General features: G+C 36.8%; 1 protein-coding gene across 9 annotated transcripts in view; it reads right to left on the reverse strand.

Moving 5' to 3' along the window:
- OGDHL (oxoglutarate dehydrogenase L) overlaps nucleotides 1–14,324 on the reverse strand; it is a 109,095-nt gene that overhangs the window by 82,051 nt on the left and 12,720 nt on the right. For all 9 annotated transcript variants that reach the window (XM_027829507.3, XM_037905078.2, XM_043552156.1 and 6 more), the window contains exon 2: nucleotides 13,697–13,931. In XM_027829507.3, coding sequence (XP_027685308.2) covers nucleotides 13,697–13,903 — 207 coding nt within the window. In that variant the 5' untranslated portion in view covers nucleotides 13,904–13,931. The remainder of the gene's footprint in view (nucleotides 1–13,696; nucleotides 13,932–14,324) is intronic.

The raw sequence follows: 14,324 nt of genomic DNA on the forward strand, positions 1-14,324 counted from the left end.
CCAGCATCTGGCAGTCAGAGGTTTAGGGACACCCAGAGCATGGGGTTGCATCCCTGACCATATTGGCTAATAGCCATTGATGGACCTATCCTCCATGAACTTTTCTAATTTTTTTTAGCCCAATTATACTTTTGGCCTTCACAACATCCCCAGGCAACGAGTTCTACAGGTTGACTGTGTGTTGTGTAAAGAAGTTTGTTTTAAATCTGCTGCCTATTAATTTCATTGGGTGACCCCTAGGGCTCTTATGTTATGCAAAGGGGTAAATAAAAACACTTCCTTATTCACTTTCTCCACACCATTCATGATTTTATAGACCTCTGTCATATCGCCTCTTAGTTGTCTTTTCCTAACTGAAAAGTCACGGTCTTTTTAATCTCTCCTCACATGGAAGCTGTTCCATACTAATAATTTTTGTTGTCCTTCTCTGTACTTCTCTAATACATCTTTTTTGAAATGAGGTGACAAGAATGGCACACAGTATTCATATGGGTTTACCAGAGATTTATACAGTGGCATTATGATATTTAGTCTTATTATCTATCCCTTTCCTAATAATTCCTAACATTATTAGCTTTTTTTGACTACCGCTGCACACTGAGCGCATGTTTTTCAGAGAACTATCCACAGTGATTCCAAAATCTCTTTCTTGAGTGGTGACCGCTAATTTAGTCCCCATAATTTTGTATGTAGAGTTGGGATTATGTTTTGCAATTGGCATTACTTTGCATTTATCAGACACTGAATTTCATCTGCCATTTTGTTGCCCCAATCACCCAGTTTTGTGAGATCCCTTTGAAGTCGCATGCATTTTGTGACACAATTTCAGACAATTACATATACACTGCAGGGTATCCCCTCCCACCCTCATATTCTGTGGCAACTCCATGGTACCAGCTAAATGTAAACTATTATTGCTGTTTGATTTCTAGGGTTTTGACTTCTGCCATGCTACAGAGCTTTCCATTATGCCACTGAAGAATGAAATACAAATGCCAGCTTGCTACCTGTTCAGATAAAGATGACCTGTCAGACAGGCATTTCAAAAAGTCAAGAAGAACAGGTTTTATTTGCAGGGGGGAGATGGGTTGGTTGGCTATTTTAGAGAAATCTAAAGTGTCACATTGCTAAAAGCATAACATTATCCATCTACACCATTTACCTATGATGATAATGCAGGCAAACATTAACAGATATATAACCAGGAGAGTTCTATTATTGCATCTATAAGCTCTAAATCTGAAAGTCTTGATTAATAAAACAGGTAGGTTTCTTTAATTATATTTAAGGGTTTTTGGATACTCCAGTAGTCTTCTCTTCAGGGCCAATCCACGAGCTGTTCACTCAAGCAGAGGCCTTATCGACTACATTTAGAGTTTTGTCTGAATGAGTTCAGGAGTAGGCTCTGTTCTTCAGCATCTCAAGATATTACGCAGTCAGCCAGACTTCAGGGCTGTGATTTCAGGGTTATGTAAGTGGCTCTGAGGCATAATTTACGAAGATACTCATTTCAAAAGTCAAAATCTCACAAACAAAAGATCCACCTATTTGCATCAATTAGTCCTATTCAAATGTCTCCAGATAAATGCAAACTGTTATGATTTAAAGTCATAATATTCAGTTCCCCCTACAATTAACAAGCCTGGAGCTAATCCCTTCTCTGTGGTTATATTTATTTCTCAGGCAAGACATACAAACTCCTTGAGGTACAACACAAATGCTGGCTTAAATGTAATAATACAATGAATAAGAGAAACCAAGACAAAAATCCCCTTCTTTTTCCATCACCACCTGGGTTTCTGAGCTATATCGTTTCAGAGGAGAGTGTTGCTCTTCTAATCTAAACACATATGTTGCCACACATCATTAAATGCTTTGATGATGACAGAAGTGGACAGCAGAACAGGACAAAATAAAAATAAAAACAAAACAAGAACAATCTTGCATCACCAGGGGCTGCCTAGTAAGTCTGTTCCACCTCTGATTTCCATCATTGGATTGGAAAAAATTGTTAATACTTCCCCTTTTCCCCCTTGAGCTAGCCAAACTGGGGAGTTTCTATGGCAAGATTTTTGTTTTAAAATTTTAAAACAAAAATGGATCTAATTAAACAAATGCCTAATCTGATGTCCTGGATATTAGAACCTGACTGTTTAAAAAAATAAAAGCCACCATCGAAAAACACCATCTGCATTGAACCCTTACAGCAAAATATCACACCAGCCACCATATTTTAAACCCTTTGTCAGATACAGAACTACCACACAACTTGTCCTCACTGTTGAAATAGGAAGACTATGTAACAAACATTACTGGAAACCAAAAAGGACAATTGTGATTGTTTTCCAATAGATGGTATTTTCAGATTCAGTAGAAGGTAAATGCCATGATACGGAATTTAATTGCAATGCAGTCTCACTAGGCCAACTGTTAATCTTTATTTAAAGAAAAACCCTGAAAAGTTAGCAAGACTTCATTTTTGCCTAGTGGAACCGGAGCCCAAACACATGGGCTACAGAAAGTCAGAACAATATTGACTACGTTGGAGACATGTTTTCTAAACTCTTTTACAGCTAATGGATTTGATTGTCCATTGTAATCAAGGTGCAGTAACCAGAGGTAGAAAGTCTGTCCATTGTGGCCCAGCCAGTACAGTCCCTAAAGTGGGTCATGCTGACAGGAAAGAGGACAGGACAGGGCACCCAGGATGCACTGAATCAGCATATCTCAAGCTAGCCTCAGCCCACAGTGCTCCAAGAGGCTCCAAATGCAAGTTACAGCTATTCTCTTCTCATGGTACCCTTGGAGAAAAAGGGGAGCTCCAATGGTACAAGCACACACATGAAGTAACCAAGTTCCCTCCCTACATACGGAGGCCTGGGCCCATGTGTGAGAAGGGTTCCATTCTTGGGTCTGACACAAACTTGGGTAACCCATACAATCACTCGGTGCCTGAGCATTCCCATCTGTAAAGTGGCAATACTGCTTCCCACCTCCCTGGGGTTTAGTGATATTCAATATTTGTGAAACACTGAAATCCCAGGGCCAGGTATTATTTCAGTGGCTGGAGCGGACACAAAATGTTATATGTGGTTTAGATTGGGTGTTTTAACAGCCTCTAGGCTCTAGAGTCTCTGATGTTCTTTATTCTTATTCACATTAATTTTAAAGCTATTTGCAAACAACTAACAGGATTGTGTTCTCTATTATGTAATTGCTCCGCTGTATTGTTCCAGGGAGCCTGAGTGACTGAAAGTTCTGCACTGTATACACATGGCCCTGAACTGGCATAAATCAGAGCAACTTGATAACCCAACAGAGGGGGCTCCGCTATTCCCTCCCCCATCCACTCCCATTAAACTTGATGAAGCAAAACAACACTTCTCTAATTCCTTAGAATGCTTTGTTCCGTCTCCAGCCACTGGATAGGTTTTAAATGCATCATTTTGGCTAAGCAAAAACAGGATGGATACCTTTCTTCCCCCCAAATATGATTTTTCCTGAAGTTATTTGGTATTCATGCTAATTTTAAGCTAGTAGCAATAACCCACTACTTTTAGAAGCTTATTCATTCACGAGAGGAATTCAGTTTGTAGACTCAAGAGCGCGGTTAGTTACACTATTGATGAGCTGCAAACGTCCTCACCCTTTAGCCATCCCATTTATCTAGGGAAATTCAGACTTCTTAGAGAGTCATATTTTGTCAACTAACTCAGTAGCTTTTGGGTTTTAATTCATTATTAAAATTTCCTTTCTGAAATGCACAGGATTCAGAGAAACCAGAGGAAATGAGCTAGTCTTTCAACCAGATGTCACTATCCATAGAATTCTGCCCAGCAGGGTACTTGTAACTAGGGGCACATTGTCAAACACCTATACCTTCAAAAATGGTGCCAAGCAGACTGTCACCATCTATTTATTCAGGATTTATATTTAGTACATTACAGGTTTTCCGATCTGATGCTCATTGATGCTGCTGGTTATGTAGAAGCTCCTCCTCTACAACACAGCCTCTCACGCAATGCCCCTGACAGCTAGATACACACCTCATTTTGCAGGGTGGAGAAATATTTTAGTAGGAATTCAGTTGCTTGTCATTTCCCCTTCTCCCCCACCCCACATTTTTCCTGCATAAGGGAATATTTGAACCCAAGAGGTGGAAATCCTTTCAACTCTCATAAAAAACAATTCTGAAGTCACTGAAAAAGAGATCCTGGTCCTCCCTATCAATTAGGTGTGGGCACAAGTAGATAGGTTGAACATCTTCATTTAATCCTTGAATACTGGGCCTCCACTGTATCCTAGGACAGGTACTAGACAGACCAAAACTGTATGACTATTCCAGTGTAGTACTAAGTCCACATTTTACTAATATCTTAAGAAAGTTATTCTGATTCTAGCGTAGAAAATCTGAGAAGGCCTACAGCCTTGGGTCTCGGAAGTGCATGTCTCTGGAGTGATAACCTTCTACTCTGATGTGGTATTTCTATAATTCATAGGATACTAACCATCTGAAATCTAAATTCTCTACTAAATGATTCCACATCAATCTTCAAGATCTAGGCCCTGATCCTGCAAACACTTATGTACATGCTTAACTTCCAATCCCATTGATTAGTTAGCATCCATTCCCATTTGATTAATCCCCTTCTAACTAAACCCTACCCAAACAATTCAAACAACAAAATCCAGACAGCTATTTGGGGGGTTTGAACTTTTTTTAAAAACAAAATTAGCAACATAAGCAAAGCATTATCACATAAATTCATTGCTTCAAATCAGACAGAAGACAATCTCTTTATCCAAGACAGTTTCAACAGGATACTGAAACAAGATCTTCAGGGTATATAGTAGATTCTAGATGACTGGAGTTGAGCTGGTAAACTGGACTGCTCATCCAAAGTACTCCGTGATCACACTTGTATTAAGAAAGGTTTCCTGAAAGAGCACTTCCATATAGTTACACAGAAAGGAACGTTAAAGATTCACACATTAGAGTACACTGAAAGTTACTCTTTAAGTTTCAGGTAGTGAGAATAACGTAGCTTAATACAGCATTTATTAGTGTCCTTTCTGAACGATCATTAAAATTAAGAAGTTTCAAACAGCTTATTAGTTCAGGTTTCTAATTTTCACAGCATATTTGACATTTGATATTCATAAATTTAAAGTTACATTCATGGAAGGTACAAATGTAACTTTTACTGTCATGTCTCTCACAAGGTTTTACATTTAGATATAAAAACAGAATATTACAGGGCAGACCAACAAGCAATGGAATAATACGGCTCTAGACAAATGGTCTTTGAGGCTGTTGGTGGCAAAGTCTATTCAGAAATTATTAACAAGTTAACTGTTTTTAAGGTTTATAACCACAGACCCTGTTCCCGCTATGCAAATTCAATATGACAAAAGACTTCAGAAATAGCTTCAGAATGGTTACATCTGAAGATACAGGCAGATGAGGCACACGGGGCCGGGGGGGTATAAGTTCACTTTTGCTATTGATGTTCTTGACTGTATTGATTTGCTGAGCAGGTTTGACATTTCATCAGAGGGGAGGAGAAAAATACACCATTTAGCTAAAGAAAATTAGTTTTTCCGAGACACACATCCATCAAGAACTCCAGAAAATTGTATGGTATCAATCTTGAAAGACATCAGAATGAAGTCTTCTGGAGCTCTTGTGCATCAGATTTTGTCTCTACCAATAAAGCTTATCATGCAACTGAATGGATTGAGATCCACCTAGTTCCACAGCCTTTCCAAATTGAAAGAGTAAAATTCTTTAAGATAAAAGTATCACCACAGATCTGGTTATTTAAGTTATAGTACTAGGAAGAACAGACTATCAACAGAATGATTACATTAAATGCAGCCATATATAAAGGAATTAAACCTTTAATAAGTTTTGTTGTGTCCTGTATTTCAACATTTTTTCCAAAGCAGCAAGTTATTAAATAAATATGTGCTTTTACTCTCAAACAAATATAAACACAATTCAAATGATTCAATAACAGTTTTGTTATTACTTACTTGTAAAGCAGTAGATATCAACATACATAAAGGTAGGTTACTTGCTATTTTATATTCTAGCATCACTCCAGAAAAATCTAAAGTAGTTTTATTCTAAAAAGCCTATTTCCATGTTCTACTAAAATGTACTTTGTCCTATCATGAAAAGGCAGCATAATAAAGCCTTAGAACACGGTTCCTTGAACTTATTTTTTAGTTTCACATTCATACAGCAGTCGTCTCTCTTTTATAGAGACTGATTTCCAAGCATACAACATAAGGAAGCAATTACACGCTCATGGTACAGTGGCTGCATACAGGAAAACATGGTAACCATTATGTACTCAATATCAAACCATGCAGTTCTGTAATTAATCTTGTAATAGTAATAACTGAGCCTTGACAAGCCCCCTCCCTATGATCTATGTCCCTGACACCAGTCTATGAGCAGAAATGACAACACATTGTTAGAGATCATGTCATTTTATGACCATAGCTGTTTTAGATACTGTACTACTTTCAGGAGGAGGAAGATGAACACAGAGGAGTACAAAAGCAACTCAGAAAAGGATTAACTGGAGTGAGGGGAATGGGGGTTTAAAATAGTTTCCAAGAGAAATCCCATTGCACTTTCCCCTTCCCACTCCCCTGGAAAAAATTATCCTTATTCTCTCCAATATTCCAAAAATCTGCATATCAGAGTGAGATCTGTAAGTGCCAACACTGATGACAATGAGAGTGTCAGTTTCAGATTCATAATTACATTGCAAAAACAGAAGGTTTTAAAAATATATATATATATTACACACACGAGCAGCCACACCTTCTAGCACCCTTCTGAGAAAAGTGATGTAGGGAGCAGAGATTCATGGAGATTTATAGGAGTTTCCAGGAAGAAGTGAGCGGAATCAGCTTAAAATCTTACCACCTCCCAGATTCAAAAGGAGACCTCCTACATCTCAGCAGAGGAAGTCCAAAGTAAAGGGAAATAACCCCTTGGTACAGTATCCAAAATACTCAGATTCACTGGCTTTTATAATGGTCATAAGCCTGATGCAAAATCAGGCCTTTGCAAACTATGCTGGACATATTAGTTTCTAGTGCTGCCCAATGGGTTAAGGAGACATTCAAATACTTAACTGGTGTAACACAGTACTTTCCATCAATAAAATATTAACATCTTAAGTCTACTACATCTTTCTTGCTTTAGGATGAGTTCCTTGACTCTCTTAATGGCCTGATTAATTTGTAAATTCATCTGGATTCACTGAATGATACGAAAAACATCTTCTGTGCACTTATCTCTTTAAAGAGACAACGTTGACTTGAAATCAAGTCAATTTTTATAAGAGAGCTAAATGTAATCTTAGCGATTATACTTGTTCGAGTCTCCCCACAAATTTCTGTGGTTTCTCTCCCTCTCCCCTCCCCTGCATCCCTCCCACCATTTAAACAAACGGAAGAACTTTTTTTTCCCCCCTTGCTGTGAAAAACTCTCAAACAATGGGGGATATTGACTACACAGGGGGGAAAAGTGAAACTGGCTACAAGCAAAATAATATCAAGTGCAGAAAGAAAACACATTGAAAAAAATATGTGTTTTTCAACTAGCATCTTTCATTTACATAAATCTTACTAGTGTTACTTGTAACACCTAAATAAAAATGTTCAAAAAGAGGTGACTTTTTAAGTTGACTGTGTCCCTTTAAACATTCACAATGGCTGGTCTAAACATACCCAGTAGCAGTCTTTTAAAGTTCCCTCACACCCAGAATTGAGTTAAGAGGGAGAAAACTAAAAGCCTCCCACAACCGCAGGAATGCAACCTAAATTTGCAAATGCCGCCTTTAATTTAAGCATGGGCAGGATTACGTGAGCCACGTACTTGTGCCTGCACTTTGCAGCTGTAAATATCTGCATGTACACTAACACCTGCACACATACATAAGTGCTTGAATTTACGCCTGCAAAACCTAATGAAGACAATGAGTTTTGAAACTGCAAATTTTAACACTCATGTAAGTCTAGGAGATAAAACTAAAAGTGTTAGACTTTACATGGCATGCATACTGGTGCTGTGCCAACAAAAGTGCAAGCGCAAATATATGTGCCTACACACAAATAAAAACTAGGCAGAAAGCCAGCTAAAACTTTACCTCAGCAAGTGTAATGCAATAGATTAAGAGTTACCATGCTCCAACAAGATTTTGTTAGATTTTTAAAAAACATATCCAATGTCCACTAGAACTCCTTACAGTTATTTGACTTCAAATGCAAGTTCTGACAGACAGCAGGGGGATGATATAACCTGTATGTCTATGTTCTCAATAAATCTTGCATGCTAGGTTTGGCAAGGGGTGGCAAGAGCAGCCATGACTCTGGAAGCAGAATCTTTCCAATCTTCTTTTGGAGAGGAGATAATATAGCAGGTTACAGAGTTAATGCGAAGGGTGGAAGGAAGATTAAGGCCATTTTCTGTTTTTTTAATTTAGGGGGCTGGCCCTGGGGAATGTAGTTCAAAAAAGCAACACTGCAGTCAAAAATGGCCCAAAATTTAGATTTGATTAAAAAAAAAAAAAAAGTACAGGACTTAAGACAAAAAAAATCATTTACGTGACATTTAAAAAATCCAGTAGAAATGTTTTGTCTGTTAAACATGACCTCTGATATTTACAATCCAAACACTGTAGCAATGAGTTTGTGTGCCAGAAGCTAAAAATTAAATTCATTAAACAAAAGCAAAAGTGACTAGTGCATTTTTCACTATCTAGACTAGGGGGACTGCAAAAAGTAAATACACAGCATAACCAGAGAAAAGGAAAAAGTAGATTTGTTAAATCTCAATTTTAATCATTCAAGTTGTTTATAGTAATTTAGAATATTTTCTTTTTTAATTACGATTTTAATCTGATCATGTCCCTTTCAACTTCACAAATGACACAAACAAATCAAATTACAGTATCTGAGGCATTGTTAGAATGTTTTTACCTACAAGACACTGAAATACCCACACGTTCTTAAAATTGCAAAGCAGCCCTTTAAAGAGTCAATTACTACCAGAAGAATAGATCTCAGCTAATTCCAGAAGCAAAGTGAAGACAACAGACCTCCAAGCAGGCAGTTTTGTCAATGACCAGGATAACAATCTCTGTTTCTTTTGACTGCTTTAGAGCTTGTACCCTAACTCCTAAGCACTATTTGTTTAGGGGTAAGATGCCCATCAAAGAATGTTGGTCAATATAGAAATGTATCATCCTGCTTAAACATTTCTCATTTACTCAATAGCTTAATTATTTCAAATACAAGTGTACTTACTGTTTAAAAACCTCTCAAAATAAAAGTGTTAAAAAAACCAGATAATAAAGTTGATTGATTTTGTTTTTCTCTTAATAAACCACCATGGTTGCAAGTATGACCTCGTGGTTCTCAAAGCACTGTCCAACGGACAGGGCACTGGGACAGAGACCCGGGTTCTAATTCTAGCTCTACAAACATAGGCAAGTCACCCCATCTTTCCGTGCCTCCCTTTTCTCTCCCACCTTTTGTCTCTTTTCCGCTTACCTAATAAGGTCACCATAGCAGGGATTGTCCCTTACTATACATTTTTACAGCACATAGTACATGGGACCTCAATCTCAGTTAGAGCTGCTAAGCGCTAGTATAATACAATACTACAGAAGCTGCCACCAAAGTTCTCACATAACATGGTAGTTTCCCTCTACCCAAACTGGCAGCTTAGCTGAAGTCACATTTTTCTGAACTGTGTTGCCACACACAATTAAAAAAAAAAAAAAAAAAGCAATATCTGCAAGTATAACAGATGCCTATTGACCTTTAAAATTCTCCTAAGCGCCACTATCAGTAATCAACAGTGTACTGTAACAGGTGAATCTTATTTCCTTTATTTTAACATCATTGTGCAGAACTTAACCTGTGTTGAGGACACAGTTAATATTAATTTAAACACCACATGTACAAAAATTTTCAACTTTACATGGATTTCTAGCTGTGAAAATCCATCAAAGTCAATAGGACATGCAATGTTAAAATGCTGTGAAACACTTGAAAAAGTGTATTAATCATTATATAAAAAAATGTATGATTCCACATCATTTGGCAAACAAAGTAAGGCATTTTCTCCGTCTTGATGATCTTAAAGTCTAAAGATCTTATCCTGCAAATCTAAGAGAATAGTCGTTAGCCCTTTTCTTATGTGAGTCACTCTCATGTGTGTACAGGATCAGATCTTAAGATAGACGAGACAGACTGGTTGCTGAAAAATTTACTCCAAGAAATCTACACTCCATTCATTGTTATCTTCACTCCCTAACACAATCAGAAAAATGGCTTCCAAATTACTACTGGCCAAAAAGGGAAGAGCCACATTATCAATTTACTATATTGAATGATGTTGTACATATTCCTTTTGATCAGCTGAACACCAACTCACAAAAAATTTGTTAAATTAAATTTTGTTTTCAGCCTAATTAAGACAAGAAGAAGAGATGAGTAAGTTCCATAGCTACATGGGGCAGTCAGGCATAAAAAAAAAGAGTAAACAATTGCACTTTTCTTAAAAGAGATGCTAACAGCAGCCATAAACCCTGGCAATCTAGATGAGAAAAAATTAATACCCTTTAAATACTTTTAAAACTGTCCATGTATTTAATAACCAAAAATTGTCACCACCTCAGAAGTGTTGAATTACATATGTGAAAAAAGAAGGTGGTCTCAGGACTATATCCACTGAATTCATAAACCCCACCATCCTACAGAACACTTGTTGGTAACTTTGCTGGCAGTCTCCTCATAGGAACCAAGGCCAGAAAGGGCCTGGAAACTGAACTACCTCTCTCGGCCCTGGAGATGGGCCCTCCAGCTCAGAGGTAAGGTAAAACAGGGAAGCTTTGCACAGTCTGTGCTGTACTTGTTCTGTGAAGAAACAGAAGGCTTCAGTCACCACTGCTGTCACCTTTCACCAGAACTAAATTCACACACAGACGAACCAAAAGAAAAATCATAATTGCTAATTTTGGCCTCCCTTTTAATTTGTAAGCCTCATTTGACTCATTTCTAGATGATTTATCAGAGTAAAACCAAGTTCTAAATATGACACATTTATAAAAATGTGCCTAAGCACAAACACACAATAGCAGTGTTTCACCAAACACTTGTTTGAACTATTTCTTACAGAGCAAGACAAGAGAGTAATTTTCTGTAACTAAATAAGTTAAGATTCCAATCCATGCAAAAAATTAATGCATAAAAGCAAATATTTTAAGTGAATTAGCATCCCCATACAAACAAACAAGTCTTGATAATTGACAGAAAACGTCATAGAGTAAGAAAAAAATTAGAGCTGTCAAGCGATTAAAAAATGAATCACAATTAATTGCACTGTTAAGTAATAGAATGCCATTTATTTAATTATTTTTGATGTTTTCTACATTTTCAAATATATTGATTTCAAATACAACACAGAATATAAAGTGTAAAGTGCTCACTTTATATTTATTGTTGATTACAAATATTTGCACTGTAAAAAAAATATATATATATTTTTCAGTTCACCTAATACAAGTACTATAGCGCAATCTCTTTACCATGAAATCTGATCTTACAAACGTTGAATTGTGTACAAAAAAATAACTGCACTCAAAAATAAAACAAACAATGTAAAATTTTAGAGCCTAGAAGTAGCATTGAGTGGACTTGTTGTTCAGCCAGTCGCTCAGACTAAGAAGTTTGTTTACATTTGCAGGACATAATGCTGCACGCTTCTTATTTATGTCACCTGAAAACGAGAACAGGCATTTGCATGGCACTGTTTTAGCTATCGTTGCAAGATATTTAAGTTCAGATGTGCTAAAGATTCATATGTCCCTTCATGCTTCAACCATCATTCCAGAGGACATGCGTCCATGCCGACAACGGGTTTTGCTTAATAACGACCCAAAGCAACACAGACCAACAAATGTTCATTTTCATCATCATGGGTCAGATGCCACCAGCAGAAGGTTGATTTTCTTTTTTGGTGGTTAGGGCTCTGAAGTTTCTGCATTGGAGTGTTACTCTTTTAAGACTTCTGAAAACATGTTCCATACCTTGTCCCTCTCAGATTTTGGAAGGCACTTCAGATTCTTAAACCATGGGTTGAGTGCTGTAGCTACCTTTAGAAATCTCACATTGGTACCTTCTTTGTGTTTTGTCAAATCTGCAGTGAAAATGTTCTTAAAATGAACATGTGCTGGGTTATCATCTGAGACTACTATAACATGAAATATATTGCAGAATGCAGGTAAAACAGAGCAAGAGACATACAATTCTCTCCCAAGGAGTTCAGTCACAAATGTAATTAAACACATGTTTTTAGAGTGTCATCAGCATGGAAGTGTCCCCTCTGGAATGGTGATCAAAGCATGAAGGGGCACACTAATGTTTAGCATATCTGACATGTAAATACCTTGCAATGCTGGCTACAAAAGTGCCATGCGAATGCTTGTTCTCACTTTCAGGTGACACTGTAAATAAGCCGACAACGACATTATCTCCCGTAAATGTAAACTAACTTGTTTGTCCTAGCAATTGGCTGAACAAGAAGTAAGACTGAGTGGACCTATTGGCTCTAAAGTTTTACATTGTTTTGTTTTTCAGTGCATTTATGTAAACACCCCCGCCCCAATCTACATTTGTAAGTTGCACTTTTACAATAAAGAGATTGCACTACGGTACTTGCATGAGGTAAATTGAAAAATACCATTCCTTTTGCCATTTTTACAGGGAAAATATTTGTAAACAAAAATTGTGTACAGTGCTCTCTTTATATTTTGTATTCTGTGTTGTAACTGAAATCAATATATTTGAAGAAGATGTCGAAAAACATCCAAAAATATTTAATAAATTTCAGTTGGTATTCTATTGTTTAACAGTGCGATTAAAATTTAGATTAATCAGGATTCAATTTTTTGACTTAACTGTGTGAGTTAACAGCAATTAATCGACAGCCCTAAAAAAAATATTTTTCATTAACAAAAATACAAAGTTTAGAGGTAACAATTAAGAAATAGCTAGCAGGTGTTTGGAATTTAGAGACATGTACAGAGTGAAATATTTTCCAAACTATAGAAACTTAAAGATGGTAGTTTTACAAAACATTTAAGGCTGGAATTTCCAAATCCAGCATGGGGAACTGAGCACTCAGCTCCCTTAGGCAGCTGTAAAATACCACACCATCCATAGATATATATATATATATATATATATATATATATATATATATATATATATATATATATATATATAAAATGACTTAAGTATAGCAGAGAACATGTTGTGACTATTACAAATATTAGAAGCTTGAAATTTCTGTAAATCATAACTAATTTCCTTCAATAGACTGATTAAATAATCATATTGCAACAAAAAAATTCTGAAAATCAGATGTCTGCTTCTGTTAATATTTTCATAACCAAGACATCCCATATTCTTCAGACCAGTTCACCATACTTGGGCTTCTTATATTTTTATGTTGCTGCAATTTCATATCTTGCAATGATCAATATATAAGATAAGTTTCATTTTTTCATTTAATAAAAGACCATTTACAAAATAGTCAACGAGTGGAATCAATATTTATACTTTTATCTTAACAGTAGAATTTTCAGTTAACATTTAGACTTACCTTATGCACACTTTTAGGGTTTTCAAGCCATGTGTAGTACATTTCCTCTACATAATTTGAATTACTTCCACTCAGGAATGGTTCTGTGGCTCCCGATGAAACATACCGTTGGCTCTGCAGAAATACCTTTCTGGCTACATCTTGCTTTACCAAAAATTGAATGCCATGAGGTTTCAAGGTAGCTACAAGAAACTTCAAATGACTCATGTTTGTTCATTAGGTAGAAGATCCAAGTCTATTAAAAAAGACAAAATAAACATGGTCGGAAGAATGCCCAACGCACTACAATATCTTACTATGAAATCTAGCCTTGTGCCATATATTTCCTCTTTAACAAAGTTCAAGCTTAAATACAAAATATCTTCAAGACAGTGGAAAGCCCACTGATCAGTTATGAAGCCGATGCTCTAATATCCCTGCTGTCTACAGCTGTGAAGGTGTTTCTAAGGAGTTGCCCATTCCCATTTCCCACACCCAACAGTCTATCTCCCAAACAGCTGACAGAATCTGGAACTGATGACTCTGAGGGCTTCTATGGCTATAAACAGGGAATTGCTTGAGCTATGTGCCCCCAATGTCCTGGACACATGAAGAAAAAGGAGGTTTACTCACACCCCTTGGTGATATT

This window comes from Chelonia mydas, chromosome 7, assembly GCF_015237465.2.
Source record: "Chelonia mydas isolate rCheMyd1 chromosome 7, rCheMyd1.pri.v2, whole genome shotgun sequence".
NCBI classification, from domain to species: domain Eukaryota; kingdom Metazoa; phylum Chordata; order Testudines; family Cheloniidae; genus Chelonia; species Chelonia mydas.